Raw genomic sequence first — 16,404 nt, 5'->3', positions numbered from 1 at the left:
AGAAGGGAATGGCTACCCACTCCAGTATCACTGCCTGGAGAATTCCGTGGACAGAGGAGCCTGGCAGGCTGCAGTCCATATGGTCTCCAAGAGTCAGACACGACTGAGTGACCAAAAAAAAAAAAACCTTAGGTTTGCTTAAGGTTGTAATTGAGTTCTTTCATTCTTGTAGGTTCATCTATGAGAGAAATAAGACTTATTCTTTAATATGCTCGTCTCTCTAGAGAGATTCATCACATTTATTTTATTGCTTTAGCCCTGCACTAAAGTAAATTACCTTAGGTTTTGTAAGTAATTAACTTACTACTTAAGGTGAGTTGTTTATTGCTAAATCACCAATAGAATTAAGTGAAAAATTTCTTATGGTGATGATGATAAATTACATTATAGTCTCTAAATTGTGCCTTGTATAATTGTAGGAATGTCAGATCCTTTTAGATTTGTGCATCCTTCTCAATAACTTAATTTTCTTTAGGCTATTAAATAGTTTGACTTACTGTCTTCATGATAAATATCATATATAAATGTACTACTTAGAGACATTGAAAGCATTGGTCTGCTTTTATTCCTCTCTTATTAAATGTCATTATGCCTTTTAGGTAGCCCTGGTTTACCCCAACAATGATCCGGTCATGTTTATGGTGGCCTTTTACGGTTGTCTCCTGGCAGAAGTGATTCCAGTGCCCATAGAGGTACCTCTTACCAGAAAGGTAATGCTGCTTGATTTAAGAGGAATGTAGCCTGATGTAACATGGTAGGCATCGAGGTTCTTGGATCAGTTGACTCAGTTACAACACTAAAAGGGGATTCCCTGGCTGCTCAAACAGTCAGGAATCTGCCTGCAATGCAGGAGACCTGGGTTCAGCCCCTGGGTTGGGAAGATTCTGTGGAGGAGGGCATGGCAACCTACCCCAGTATTCTTGCCTGGAGAATCCCATGGACAGAGGAGCCTGGTGGGCTACAGTCCATGGGGTCCCAAAGAGTCAGATATGACTGAGCGTCTAAGGACACACCACAGAACACTTAAAACAGTCTGACCATTTTCCTAAGTACTTAACTTCACTTTCTAGAAACAGGGAAGTTGTAGAAAATTTATTTATGAATATTTTCAAGTTTCATGAAAATAACCTGTTTCCAACTAAGATAGAATTTTTATAGTATATATATATATACCACTTAAAAATTATGGGGACATACTTGACTTTTCAACAATTAGCTTTTATAGAGAGTCCCACTCTTGCTTCAGAGACTGTAAGTAATCCACATTTATAGTAGGTGGAATCTTTCTATACGAGCATTTTCCTTAACATCTAAGATTTCTATTAAGTCCAAGTGTGATGCAGTGATGTTGTGTTACTACTCTGGGATATAGAATTTACTTTGGCAACACATCAGCCCTACTAAAATGAAGCATATGTAGCAAATGTCAAAGTTTTACCAAGTGATTTCTCCATGAGCTGTTTGACTTTAATTTTCTCATGCAGTTTATTATTGAGAGTTGATGGTAAAGACAAATATGGTGGAAACTGTAGATTTACAAGAAAAGAATTTTTTTTCTGAAAGGAATAAAAAACAAAATGAGTAGCATCCCTGAAACTCTGGTTGATAGAAGAAAATATCTTTAGATTGGTCAGGAAATCATAGGGTTGTTCTTAAATTATTAAGTTGGCAGTGTTTATGTGGTTTCATAATGATACTTTTAAGATGACATTTTAATGGAAGTGCTTTAGGCTGTATCTTTTGGTTTTATTTCTCTACTGCTGTTGTAAGGCTTAAATCTACCTCCTTTAAAATAGAATAAGAAGAAGTATATGAACTTGGGTATAATTGTCCATTTACTTTCATTGTAAATTTGGACATTTGGTGTCCATTTACATTATTTATTTTGTTCTGACCTGAATTGCTTTCTTTTTGGATTTGAGGTTATGGCTAGGTCAGGACAACTTAACCATGTTCACTTTTATTTCATTTCCTGAGATTAATTTAGAAGAGGAGCATTGCTGACCTTTGAGTAAAATGGCCACATTTGGCTGGTGGAATTCATCGTTAGCAGCGTCAGATTAATGAAACATGGTTTGCACTCAGGAAATCATTGTGCTGTAGCAGTTATTTGGAAGAACATATTGTCACTAGATTTTGACAGTTGCCAGATATCAGGGGGATTTCATGAATGTATTGCACAAGTGCCAGAGCATTACTAAGTGTCAGATTTTGGGCTTGGGTATGCTCACGTTCGCTCCCCTACCATGTTCATTATCTTTTCTCCACAGGATGCTGGGGGGCAGCAGATTGGCTTCTTGCTAGGAAGCTGTGGTATTGCCTTAGCTCTTACCAGTGAGGTTTGTCTAAAGGGATTGCCAAAAACTCAGAATGGAGAAATCGTACAATTTAAAGGTTGGTAATATTTGCACCTGATTTATCAGTTAAAAACTAATGCTGAGTGCTTTAATTAGTGTTTTAATTTAATAGTAGCTAAGTATTTAACATATTTTCTTATTTAATTCTCACAGTCTTATGAAGTAGGTACCATTATTATCCCCATTTTACAGGTGAGGAAACTGAGACACAGAGAGGTTAAGTAACTTGCCCAAAGTCACAGCTAATATATGGCAGAGCAGCGATTTGAACCCAAATCTGTCTGATTCCACAGCCCACACTCTTAACCTTTATGCTGATGGTTGGAAAAGCTACCACTCTGTTCACTAAAACTAAATGCTACATGTAGAGACAGAGGATAGACCACTAACCTCAGTGGACTTCCACTGCCAAATGGACCTCCCAGTTGTTGAGGTAATGTCAAGGCCTGGTGTTAGCATATGGAACGGTTGTGCTTTTGAAAGAAGGTATAAATGCCTGATGATTTATCACTAAACACTAAATGAGGTATTTTCTTGGTTATAAAATGATCTTGATTTGATCTCTTGATATTTAAAATGGCCAATTCATTGTGAATTCCTTTTCTGATGGCTTAGGCAATTCAATTTTTATTTTGGGTTTGGTTTAGGTTGGCCCCGGCTCAAATGGGTTGTAACAGATTCCAAGTACCTTTCAAAGCCACCTAAGGACTGGCAGCCCCTCATCTCACCTGCTAGCACAGAGCCAGCATACATTGAGGTAAGTCCCAAGTCTGGGACATACATTCTGGCTTTTCCTTTGGCTTTGGTTGAGGTCCCATAAAATTTAAAACTAACTTTTTGCAGTTTTAATGTTAGCAGGTCCCCTTGGTTTGTTAGATTGCCATCTTTTGCCCCATAAGATGCTTTCCAATGGCCCTTCTGTCCCAATTATTTTGAGCATAACTACCTATTCATGAGAATGACAACAAAGAAATTGACCCTTGTCGTGTAAGAAGGTTACAGAAGACTTTAAGAAGTTCAGAGGTTTAATAAATGATTTACTAGTGGAGGTATTTCTCTGCTGCTTTGGGGATGGGAGTGGTAGGGGTGAGGGGGGAAGTGAGAGACTGAAGAAATGAGGAGGAAAAATAGCTGTGCTTGAAAAGAACAAATTTAACAGATGAAGAGCAAGAAGAAACAGATGGCTGGAGTGTTTGGTATTGAAGGTTATTGTGGTTGCGTGATTGATTGATGACATAATCCAGTTGAGAGATTAAGACCTACTGCATACCAGGCACCAGGCCAAGTGCTTTAAATGCAGTATCTCAGTCAGTCCTCACAAGTACCCTGTGAGGTGGTGGGGTGAGGGGGCTGTTAGTAAACCTGCTTAGTAGCTAAGAAGACTAAGACTCAAACTAACTTGAGTCACCAGCCAAACGTTTGTCTAAAAACTTTGACTCAAAAATGACAGAGCTGGAACTCAGATTCCCGTCTGTTGCACTCTAAAAATTGTGCCCTCAAGTACTCTGCATCTTGCTTGAGACAGTGTTAGTAAATGTTCAACAGCTGTTTGCTAAATTAATGAATAAACATCCATAAATTATTTAAAAAAAAAAAGATTTTGGGAAAAAATGCCCCCAACCGTGAGCCCTGGCTTCCTTGATAGCTCAGTTGGTAAAGAATCCACCTGCATGTAGAACTACTGTCCTATACATTTCCAAGCTTCTGCTGTTCTGAAAGAACTTGCAGTTTTCATTGGAATCCTCTTATTATCCGTAGGACATTGCTAGTGGGTTTCAAGTGTCCTTATAGAAAGTACAGCAAGAGGGACTTCCTTGCTGGTCTGGTGGCTAAGATTCCACTCTCCCAGTGTATGCCGCAACTAAGAGTTTACATGCCACAACTAGAGATTCCACATGTCACAGCAAAGATCGAAGATCCTGTGTGCCGCAGCTAATACTGGTGCAGCCTAATAAATATATTAATTTTTTTTTTAAGTGATGGCAAGAAAAGTTTTCATGGGTGAGGGGTGGAGAGGTGGTGTTGGTTACATTGGGTTTCATGGGACTATGGGTCAGTCACGGTGAAGAATTGACCCTCCAAGTCTGAATCTCTGGAAAGAGGTCTGAGCTGGAGATAGAGAATTGAGAGTCATCAGGAGTGTGGTACCCTGATGGATAGAAGTGAAAAGAGGGCTTCCCTGGTGATACAGTGGATGAGAGTCTGCTTGCCAGTGCAGGGAACCTGGGTTCAGTCCCTGGTCTGGGAAGATTCCACATGCTGTTGAACATCTAAACCCATATGCCACAACTACTGAGCCTGTGCTCTAAAGCCCAAAGCTGCAGCTGCTGAGCCCACGTGCCGCAACTGCTGAGCCTGTGTGCTGCCGCCACTGAAGCCTGTGCACCTAGAGCCTGTGCTGTGCAACAAGAGAAGCCCGCACTGCGACTAGAGAGTAACTCGCAAGAGAAGCCCACACACTGCGACTAGAGAGTAACTCACACTCTCTGCAACTAGAGAAAGCCGGTGCACAGCAACGAAGACCCAGTGCAACCAAAAATAAATAAATAAATTTTTTTTAAGTGAAAAAAGAGGAGGAAGAACAGGACTTTCAGGGAATGCCAGCATTCAAAGGATGAGCAGAGAGAGTGAAGGGAAGGGAGAGAGAGAATGTTGAACAGGAAAGAGGATTATCACAAAAACCAAGAAAGGACAAAGTGTCAAGAAAGGTGTCAGAAATTACAGAAAGGTCTGATACAGTGAAGTGTGCAATATATGCTTTTGATTTAACAATAAAATAAAAAGTGACTGATTTTGGTAAAAAGCAACTTGAGGAGGATCGAGCAGCTTCGAGGTAAAAGCGAAATTACAGCTGATTGGTCTGGAGGCGTGAATAGGCCGTTTCCCAGGCTCCCCTCCCTGCCAGGAGCCGCTGATAGACTAACATGCCTTTGGCTCTGCTTGCTGTGTATTTGATGCTGTGCTTCTGTTAATGCAGCCCGAGTCACTTGTTTGTTTCCTCTGCTTTAGCAGCCACTTCACGCTGATTAACTAATTAACTAATTAAACTTTGAAGAATTTTTCACACCTGCTTTTGTTGAGCTTTGTCATTCCCTAGTTCTGTCTTTGTGTGATTGAAGTTTTAGGCCCAGTTGCCTACTCTCAGATATTTATATGAAGTGTTAAATTCAGCCCATTGTCATGGTTTTTCTAGGTCTCATTTATGGATTCTAGTTTTGTCATTTGAAATAACCCATTTTATTGTTTCTTGTGTTTTTGTTTTCTGTGGTTTTTTTCTCCTAGTATAAAACAAGCAAAGAAGGGAGTGTAATGGGAGTTACAGTGTCCCGCCTTGCAATGCTGTCTCACTGCCAAGCTCTGTCCCAGGCCTGCAATTATTCTGAAGGTCAGACTTCACCCCGTGACTGGCTGCACTGTGAGCTCAGATCTCTGTGACTGCGAGCCCTCTGCCCGGTGACTGGACTCCAGTTAATGACCGCATTCAGAGGGAAATGTTCTAAGACACATTCTTGGCTCGCTTTTGCTTTCTTCTTTTTCACAAATATGCTGTAATTTAAAGGAACGAAAATTCTGGGCAAACCAAATATGTAAAGAATGATTTCTAGAGTACAGAAATAGAGAGCTAATTAAATCCATGTGTTTATTAGCTGTGGAATGTCAGGTACCTTCCTCTCCCCATGCATATAGAGCTGTCACCAGCTGTAAGTTTGGAGTTAGAATCAAAGAAATTCTGCTACCAAAAAGTACAGATTAAAACACAAAATGTATTCTGGATTGTTGGACTTTAGACGTGTTGATAGATATCGCATAATGATGATTCCCCTTAGAATGTTCTTCACAATATTAATTCTTTTAGTGTTTTATTTATTTTTCATAGAATGAAACAAGTTAATACATGCTCCTTATGGCAGCATTATACAGCCACATTCTTGTTTGGTTAAAAAGTATATATATATGTAATAAAATCAATCAAAATATCAAAAGGAGTTGATTGAATTATCATATAGTCATATACTGGGTTATAATCTGAGGTTTCAAAACTCAGGTTCTTAAAGATTGTTTCAGTATATCATTAAGTGGAAACAAATCAGATACAGAGCAGTTTATGCCAATTTTGTTGTCAGATATCTATTTCTATACAAGTATATAAGCTTAGAAGCATATGTGCATGCATATAGATACGATATATAGATTTATACATATACCGCCATTTTTTATTTTCTCTAGGAAGTATAATTTTCTACATATGCTTGTGAAACTTCTGAAACAAACATGTGATCCTTATATAATTTGGAAAAAATTATTATCTCAAAGACAGTGCCTAAGTCAAGGAATTCCAAATTCATTGTGTCATCTGTGACCATGTCACCCTATGATCACTTCCCCAGCCAGTTTGAGGGGACCCTCATGTGATCAGAAGACCCTTAGAGCTTTTAGTGGCTTTTTAAAAGTATAAAGTCGGTTGTTTAATAGAGGCAAGTGACAGAATTTTGCTACTTAAACTAAAGATAATTTCCTTATGTTTTTTTCCTGTTACAGGAGAAACAGTGGTAAATGTTCTAGACTTTAAGAAGGATGCTGGGCTGTGGCACGGCATGTTTGCGGTAAGCTACACGGAATCAAGAGCTTGATTGTACTTATGATTCAGATCATTGTGTGTACTGTGAAACCACAGCATCTCACCGTGTCTGTATGAAATTTAAGCTGCCGAAAGATCAGTAGTATTTTCCAGGGAAATTTAATTTTGTGATACGAATGGTAATTTTTTTTTTAAAGGAGAATGTAATTCTGTTTTTTCTTCATTGTGTGGTTGGTCATACCCTTCATGTAATAGTATGTAGAGGAACTTAGGATCCAAAATTTTTTAAATATCTAATATGATAGCTCAAAGCTTAAAATATTCTATCTGTGACTATATGTTTTTCAAAGAACTCTGTTTGAGTTACCTCTTCTCTTTTCTGAAGAAAAGATTACCTAAATATATCTAGGACTTTGAAGCTATGGTTAATAATACCTAACTTTCTGTTAGACAGAATGCTTGAATGAGTCCATGTTGCAATGAAGGAATATTGTAAACAAGGTAGATCAGTCTCCTTTCCACAGGAGAGGAACAGGTACCATGTGAAGGGAGTTAGAAAAAGGTGACTTCCTCCCAGCTACGGCCTCAATTTTTATGAAAGAGGTAACAGTTGAATTGGACTGAGAAATGAGTAGAATATAGTGATATAGCAGAGAAGGCAATGGCACCCCACTCCAGTACTCTTGCCTGGAAAATCCCATGGACGGAGGAGCCTGGTAGGCTGCAGTCCATGGGGTCGCTAAGAGTTGCACACGGCTGAGTAACTTCACTTTCACTTCTCACTTTCATGCATTGGAGAAGGAAATGGCAACCCACTCCAGTGTTCTTGCCTGGAGAATCCCGGGGACGGGGGAGCCTGGTGGGCTGCCGTCTATGGGGTCACACAGAGTCGGACATGACTGAAGTGACTTAGCAGCAGCAGCATAGTCATATAGAGATTTTTGGGAGGGTGAAAATGGAGGGAGGCATTTCAAGTGGGAAAAGTTTCTTATGGAGCATTTTGATTAGGAGGGAGGAGAGAAGAGACACAGGACCCTCAGGACCTTTGAGAGTATCTTGTCCAACTTCCTCACACATTGCAGGAGACTAAGAAAGAGTAGGAAATGAAGCCCAGGGAAGAAGAGTGTTTCCCTTTTCTCCCAGGATCCCTCAGATTAGTAAAAGCCTTATTCCTTGAGCCATACATGCTTTCTAGCTCTTCTCTGAAGTCCTTCCCATTCCCCTACCCCCCTTTTTTTAAATCAGAATTAAGAAACCCTTGTGAGGAGTTAGGATCTTCTCTCTGTGATACACAGAGCAAGATAGGGACATGTGTGAAGAACTGGTTATAAACACCATTCTTCCCCTGAAATCCAAGTTTGTCACCATAACTAGAAACTTGGGGGAGGGAGGAAAAAGAGGTTTGCAATGGTATTTTGGTGTCTTTGGACTGCTTAGGTGGTGCACACAATGGCCAGTCTCAGTACCAAGGCTGGATCTCTTTGGGGACGGGAGTCCTGGGTGTGTTCGGCAGGAGAGACACCAAATTGCATGACCCTCTCAGATTGTTCAGTTCTATCTACCCAAACACCTAACAGGTCTAGGCAGGATCTCCTGTAAGTGACAGGTAAACTTTGCTTTCCTGCTTTGGAAGACCCAGCCCTTTGTGGTATGTAGTATGTGCTTATGCTTGCATAAGCATGTTGAAGGAAGGCGCTTACAGGGTTGGAGGGCAGTTGGCAGTTGTCTGTTCGGTTTAAAAAGCACACATCCTGTGACTCAGTGGTACAACTTTTCGGTACCTACCCTAGAGAAACACTTGTGCACGTGCTAGGGAAATGAGTATAAATATGTTCCTTGAAACGTTGTTTGTGATTGTAAAAAGTTTGTCAACAATAGGGAAATACCTAAGTAAACTTGGTATAGTCATACTATGAAATACTATGCAGTGGGTTAAAAACATATATAGATCTCATACACTGATAGAGTAGATTTCATTATGTTTCGGGCTTCCCTCATGGCTCAGACGGTAAAGAATCTGCTTGCAATGCAGGAGACGCAGATTTGATCCCTGGGTTGGGAAGATCCCCTGGAGAAGGAAATGACAACCCACTCCAGTATTCTTGCCTAGAGAATCCCATGGACGGAGGAGCCTGGCAGGCTACAGTCCATGGGGTCACAAAGTCAGACACGACTGAGCGACTAACACTTACACAAATATGCATAGATTTAGCTCTAACACAATTTAAGTGAAAAAAAAAGGCAAGTGGCAGATACATGTATAGTATGTTGCCTTTCATGTTAAAAACACTTTTCTATTTCTGTGGGGAAGAATATACATATAGATACCTATAAACATGAATGGAAGGATCCATGGCAGATTCTTAACAGTGATTATCTCTGAGGAGGAGAGGAGGGAATCAGGTTTGAGAATAGGTAGCAAAGGAGGCTTCAACTTTATAGTTAATATTTTAGACTTTTTTCAAAGAGCATTAGTGTTTGAGTATAATATGGTTAAAATTGTTAACAGAGTATCAATTCAGTTTTAAAATGCTAAGTGTGTATTAGATATTGATTACTTTTATCTTTCTTTGCTTTTCAGAATGTAATGAATAAGATGCATACAATTAGTGTACCCTACTCTGTTATGAAGACCTGCCCTCTCTCTTGGGTCCAAAGAGTACATGCTCACAAAGGTAGTTACACATAGCATCTAAGCTTTAATTATGTGACTGTTGGAGATTTCAGGGCTTTTCAAATTGGTCTCGTAGAGACATACTTCTATGCCTTGGAACCTTAACAGATTTTAGAATTTGGTTACTATAAGATTAGATATGCTGTCTCGTTCATCTCAGTTGGTGTCCTTTCTGAAGAACGGAGATGACTGTGTGTGAATCTGAGCCTGAATTAGATTTATTGGATGCTCTGGTGTTCGATCCTTCCTTGGCTTGTGTACGAGGCCCATCTGTAGGTCTCTGTGAGCAAGGTAGTCATGTGTCCGTCAGTCACTGCCGCCTCAGAGCACCTGGCATCATTTCTTTGAGACCTTTCTTATTTTCTCTTAAGTGCAATTCATGATTCCTAAAACAAATGAAAATGTTTTTACTGTAGCTTATTAATATCTACCAGATTTAGCACATGTGTGTTAACTTTACCCCTTTTGCATTTATAGCCAAGGTGGCTCTAGTGAAATGCCGAGACTTGCACTGGGCTATGATGGCTCATCGGGACCAAAGAGATGTGAGCTTGAGTTCCCTCCGGATGTTGATTGTGACGGATGGAGCTAATCCTTGTGAGTATTTCTGGAGTGTCAATCTGGGAATAGCCTTTCCTTTGGTAGGTTGAGGTTTTCGTCCCCTTTCCATAAGCAATTTTTTTGTTTTTAAACATCTGTATTGAGAGAGAATTCACATATCATAAAACTCACCCATTTAGAATACAGTTCAGTGGTTTTAGCATGTTCATAGAGTTATAACACTATCACCACTGACCTGAATTTAGAACATCATCATCCCCAAAAGAAACCTCATACCCATTAGGCGTCATTTCCCATTTCCCATCCTCTGTCCCTTAGCCCCGGGCAACTGCTAATCTACTCCTTGTCTCTATATATTTACCTCTTCTGGACATTTCACATAAATGTAGTCATGCTATATGTGGTTTTTTCTGACCAACTCCTTTCACTTAGCATATTTTCAAGGTCCCTCCATGTTGTAGCCTATGTCTGGACTTTATTCCTTTATACTGCCATAAAATATTCCTTTGTATAGATATATTACATTTCATGTAGTCATTCATCATTTGATGGATCTATAAGCTTTGAAAAGCACTCTGTTCTCACTCACTTAGATCCTTTCTCTGTCATGTAACTAAAAAGAGCAATGAGGAAATAACTTACTATAACCAAGTGTCTGGACTTTATATAAATTCCCTGTCAGCAAATCAGAAGAGTTCACAAAAGCTTTTTAGAGACCTTACTGTGTTGCCTCCTTTTCCCAACAAGCACAAACATCCTGAGCCTCCATAGGGTAGACTCAGGTGGAGCATCAGACACTACTGTGTTCTTTGCCATCAGTGAACTTTTGTCAGCAGTCACAGTGATCATTCTGGTATAAAACACAAGCCTGGGACTGACCTTAAAAAGAAACAAGTTAGTGAGTACACGAAAAGGATGGCGCTGAGCCAGAATATTAGTAATGCACAGGCCACAATGGAGCAGTGGCTTCAGGAAGAGTTGCTTACTTCCAAACCAGCTGCCTGTTGCCTGCAGTACACCTCTGCTATTGATTGGGCAGTTCAGTAGGAGCAGCCATATTCCACGCTGTAACTTTAAATAGTGTCAGTGACCTTTCATGGGCTGGACAAGCATTTGTTTGTCCTTGAAACCTGTCAACCACCTCAGAGATGCAGTAAAATACTTGCACAGAATTAATGGCTTGCCAGGTGGCTCAGTGGTAAAGAATCTGCCTGCCAATGCAGAAGACGCAGGAAATGCATTTTCAATCCCTGGGTCAGGAAGATCCCCCGGAGAAGTGAATGGCAACCCACTCCAGTTTTCTTGCCTGGAAAAAATCTCATGGACAGGGTCCTGGTGGGCTACAGTCCATGTGGTCACAAAGAGTTGGGCACGACTGAGCATACACTCACACAAATGATGTACAGATGTGTCAGCTTTCTGTTCTTTCCAGTTTCCTGCAGTAATGAAAATCAGACTTTCAAGCTTTCACATTCATCTGTTTCAACTCCTCAGGGTCTGTGTCATCCTGTGATGCCTTCCTGAGTCTGTTCCAAAGCCATGGTCTGAAACCTGAGGCCATCTGTCCATGTGCTACTTCTGCCGAAGCCATGACTGTCGCAATCCGCAGGTATCGTTCAGAATGTTGGTGCTCTTGATGGATGTTATATCTCTGATCAAACGTGCAGAGTTGACTGGGTGGTGACAAAGGGGTGAGGTCTAATTTTCTGCTTCATAAGCCTGAAAATGAAGATGACTTTGTAAAGCAGTTTGAAGCATCTCATTCATTATTCCTACTATTGCCCTAAGTGTAACTAGGAAACTGAAATTTTATTTCAGCTGTTCTTATCTTCTATTTGTGAATTTAGTTCTTTTTCTCTCTTCAGAATCCTTAGTATCTTAGACAAGAAATGTACTTGATCATAGCTTACATGTGGATACTACCTGTACATGTAGTACACTCAGGCCAATATGTTCTTTTAGTAAAACTATTTATTTATTTATTATTTGGCAGCAGAAGGTCTCAGTTGTGGCAAGTGGAATCTAGTTCCCTGACCAAGGATTGAACCTATGCCCCCTGCATTGGGAGCATGAATCTTAACCACTGGACCACTAGGGAAGTCCTCAAGCCAATATATTCTTAACAACCAATTAAGTTTTACTTTTCCCCCATGCTTTGCAAGTATTGGCAGATTTTTAGTAGAAAAAATGAGGATTTTTGTTTGTGTGGTAGCCAAAGGAAATTTTTCTTTCTTCCATGTTCATACTTTTCTCTTAATAGCTTTTAATTTGACAAATTTGATAAGTTTATTTTGTCTTCAGACCTGGAGTTCCAGGGGCCCCTTTGCCAGGAAGAGCCATTCTCTCCATGAATGGATTGAGCTATGGGGTAATACGGGTCAACACTGAAGATAAAAATTCAGCACTGACTGTTCAGGATGTGGGCCATGTGATGCCTGGGGGTGAGTTCTCAGGAGCGCCATTTGCTTTTCATAAGATGTGTCTTTAGAGATAGCGGAGGCTGATGAAATGCGATCCAAAACCAGGAATCCAAAATTTAATACTTAGACTCTTTGTAAGAGTCTTACCTTCCAGCAGAATTGGGTGATTTAATTGTGAATGTTTCAGTTACAGTTGTTCACATGGGTAGCTAAACACTAGAGTGATACTAAAGTAGTCTGGTTTTCACTATAGTTACCAAGATGTTGGGCCGACAGAAAGTTAGAGTACTCTGCTTCCTGTGTGTTTGAGTTTGATCTGTGTAAGGGTAAATTAATTTAACCCGTTTCTTCAGACTTTGCAGTCATTTTTAATGTCAGTCTTTAAAAGCTTCAGTCTGCATCTATTGTATGTTTTGTTTGCTGAATTTAAAAAATTACCTTCAGGACCAAAAGATGGAAATTTCCGATATACCTATACAGTGTCAGGTCTCTCTTTAACATTCCTGTTTGGTATTCTAACTTAATGCTGCTCAATAAATGGGAAACTTTCCTGGGTTCATTAGGATGAGGCTGTTTTTGTGAAGGTTTTCCAGGCTGTTCCTTGACTGTGTTTTCTGTACCCTAGGGATGATGTGCATTGTGAAACCCGATGGACCTCCTCAACTCTGCAAAACAGATGAAATTGGAGAAATCTGTGTCAGCTCCAGGACAGGAGGCATGATGTACTTTGGGCTTGCTGGGGTGACCAAAAACACATTTGAGGTACTTGATGTTCACGTTGCATGGGGAGAATGTAGGGTCAGCTATGGCCGCTGAGCTGGCTGATGGGAAATAGACCATGTAGCAGTTGGGAGTATGTGCTCCAGAGGCCGGGTGCTCGGGCTCCAGCCCTGAGAGCCACGGCCTAGCCAGCCCTGGGTGAACTGCTTAACCTCTCTGCCTACTTTCCTTCTCTTTAAAATTGAGTAATCATAGTATCTACCCCAGGATTGTTGGTGAGAACCAAATGAGTTAATGTTTATAGAGTGCTTAGACCAGCACCTGGCACGCAGAAAGTGTTCTTGTTTATCTCTTAAAAAGTAAGAGTCCTCACGGAAACACCCTAGTCAGTGTCCCATGGTTTGAGCTTTATAAATTAATTAATTAATTTTGGCTACTCTGGGTCTTCATTGCAGCACATGGGCTTTCTCTACTTGCAGTGCTTGGGTTTTTCATAGTCGTGGCTTCCCTTGTTGCAGAGCATGGGCTCTAGGGTGCATGGGCTCAGTAGTTGCAACTCCTGGGCTTAGAATGGCATGTAGAATCTTCCCGAACCAGGGATCAAACTCACGTCGCCTTCATTGGCAGGTGGATTCTTAACCACTGGACTACCAGGAAAGTCCTGTAAGCCCCAAGGTTTAATTCTGAGAGTGCAGTGAGAATGGATTCATCTTTCAAGAGTAGACTCAGGTTAGCCAAGCTTGTCAAGACTGATGTATTAAGGCAAATGTGCTCCAATAAAAATTAATTACAAAAAAATAGATGGATGTAAATTGGAATGCCAGCTTCCTAATGAAAAATGAAAACCTGGTCTGTCACAGGGGCAGATTGCTCTGATTATTCAGTCTTTCAGTGAGAGAAATATTTATTGAGTGCCTTCTGCGTGTCTGGCACCATTTTCCATGCTTGTGGTACGTCAGGAAAAACCCAAAACTCCTCAAATAGCTCATTTTTCAGTGAAACTAGCGCATCATTTTTCTGCAGGCAGTTCTGCATGTGAAGCCAAATTGTAATGAAAGTCTGCCTGGTGAGCCTGGAAATCAGAACAGGCATGATTAATTGTCTGTATTTCCTAACTGGGATTAACCTGCCTCAGGCTTCCTTTTAGGGAACAGAGAACTCCAGTTTGTGGGCCATGTTCCCTTCACATTAAACAGGGTTTATATGACCACTGCCGGTTTTCAGTTCTTTTAGCTTCCCCTTTGGGCTTCCTTGATGGCTCAGATGGTAAAGAATCCACCTGCAATGCAGGAGACTCAGGTTCGATCCCTGGGTCAGGAAGATCCTCTGGAGAAGGGAATGGCAACCCACTCCAGTATTCTTGCCTGGAGAATTCCATAGACCGAGGAGCCTGACAGGGTACTGTCCATGGGGTTGCAAAGAGTCAGACACGGCTGAGCGACTAACACTTTCACTTTGCTGTTAATCCAGACAAGTGGTTCTTAGTCTCACTATGGTATGGCACATCTGTCTGCCATCCCATATAAAAATCAGCACATGTAATTATGTAATAATAGGTGTAAATGGCAGGAGAATCTTATCTTTATGTGTGGTGTGGTGGCTGAAAAAGGTTCCATCATCTATGTTTACACAGCCTAAAATGATATGATAGAAATTATTAAATATTTAAAAATTGTTTTAAGTAATTTATTACTAAATTAAATTTAATACCATCTTTTATTACCATCATCATCATCATCACTACTACATTCTTGGCTTACCTTCAAAAGTTGTGACCACAACAACAACAACAAAAGAAAACAAAGCAAAAAACAAGTTGTGACCAATTCATAAACTCTTAAAGCACATGTTCACTGCCATTCTCTTGGCTTATTTTCACAGGCGACTATCTTTGCTAAGGGTATATACATTTTACTAATTCCAATCTCACCTTATTTCTCTCTTAAGTGCTTGGACTACATATGTTTCCATCTGAGTTTTTCTTCATTGCACTAAATAAGATTCTCAAGCAGTGTTTGAAGTTACTAATAATATTTTAATATGTTCCCCTATGAGGGCAAGTGCCTAGCCAAAATTCTCAGATTTAATACTAAGCTTCTAGGTCCATAGTGATGAAGAAATTTTGAAATCTGCAGTAGGAATTTAATGACAGTGAAGTGGAATAAAAATCCTAACCAAAAAAGAAGAAAACTATTGCATTGATTTTGCAGATTAAAATTTTTCTAATATTTTTCTTACTGCATTTTTACATTTAAACCCTATGAGAATTTTCTAGTGTGGTTAATACTTCACTAGAAAAAGATCTAAAAATGGCTGGTTAGAAGATAAAAGTGAGTTTTAAAAATAAACTACTGGTAGGGAATTCCCTGCTGGTCCAGTAGTTAGGACACCTCTCTTTCACTGTGGAGAGCCGGATTCAACTCCTAGTTGGGGAATTAAGCTCTTGGTGTGACCAAGGAAAAAAAGCTTTGGTGAGAAAAACTTTGTAACACATATGAATACAAATAACTAATTTTCCATTGTCATCACTTACTATTGATATGAGACAAATGAAACTCTCCATGCCTCACTTTCTCATCTGCAAAATGAAAATATTCTGTCTCACAGGGTTTTCTTGATTATTTCTAAAGTATTTACACCTGTGCCTGGCACACGATAAGCATTTAATAAATGTTAGGTCTTGTTATAGTTATTCCCTATATAAAAGAAAGAAATCTTAAAAATTAAAGGGAAACATCCAGTCAAATAGAAAAAATAGACAGGAGACCTGACTAGGCTATTCATTAAAGAAATACAAATGGCTGATAAGCAAAGGAAAAGAAATTCATCTGTGTTAGTAATAAAGAAATGCAGTTAAAGTAACAGTGGGATTTCTTTTTTTTTCCTACCAGATTGGCAAAGTTTGGGAAAATTGTTAACATATATTAGCCAAAGTATAGAGAAAGCATTCTAATATGATATTGGTAGAGTGTAAATTGCTATGATGGTTTTGTAGGACAGCCTGTTAAAATTGAAAAGACTGATGGCCTTTGTACAAATGCACAGAAATAGGTACAGCAGTATTCAATAAAGCACGGTTAGTAATAGTGAAAA

At 39.8% G+C, this 16,404-nt stretch overlaps 1 protein-coding gene across 3 annotated transcripts in view; it reads left to right on the top strand.

Annotated features, from left to right (window-relative positions):
- The window catches only part of DIP2B (disco interacting protein 2 homolog B), a 229,775-nt gene that overhangs the window by 172,751 nt on the left and 40,620 nt on the right, over positions 1-16,404 (top strand). For all 3 annotated transcript variants that reach the window (XM_019960583.2, XM_019960582.2, XM_019960581.2), the window contains 10 exons: positions 600-710; positions 2,271-2,394; positions 3,005-3,114; positions 5,640-5,742; positions 6,897-6,961; positions 9,518-9,611; positions 10,088-10,207; positions 11,666-11,780; positions 12,473-12,612; positions 13,217-13,353. In XM_019960583.2, coding sequence (XP_019816142.2) covers positions 600-710; positions 2,271-2,394; positions 3,005-3,114; positions 5,640-5,742; positions 6,897-6,961; positions 9,518-9,611; positions 10,088-10,207; positions 11,666-11,780; positions 12,473-12,612; positions 13,217-13,353 — 1,119 coding nt within the window. The remainder of the gene's footprint in view (positions 1-599; positions 711-2,270; positions 2,395-3,004; positions 3,115-5,639; positions 5,743-6,896; positions 6,962-9,517; positions 9,612-10,087; positions 10,208-11,665; positions 11,781-12,472; positions 12,613-13,216; positions 13,354-16,404) is intronic.

The sequence above is a fragment of the Bos indicus genome, chromosome 5 (genome assembly GCF_029378745.1).
Source record: "Bos indicus isolate NIAB-ARS_2022 breed Sahiwal x Tharparkar chromosome 5, NIAB-ARS_B.indTharparkar_mat_pri_1.0, whole genome shotgun sequence".
Taxonomy (NCBI): Eukaryota; Metazoa; Chordata; class Mammalia; order Artiodactyla; family Bovidae; genus Bos; species Bos indicus.
This window is presented reverse-complemented; position numbering and strand designations above follow the sequence as displayed.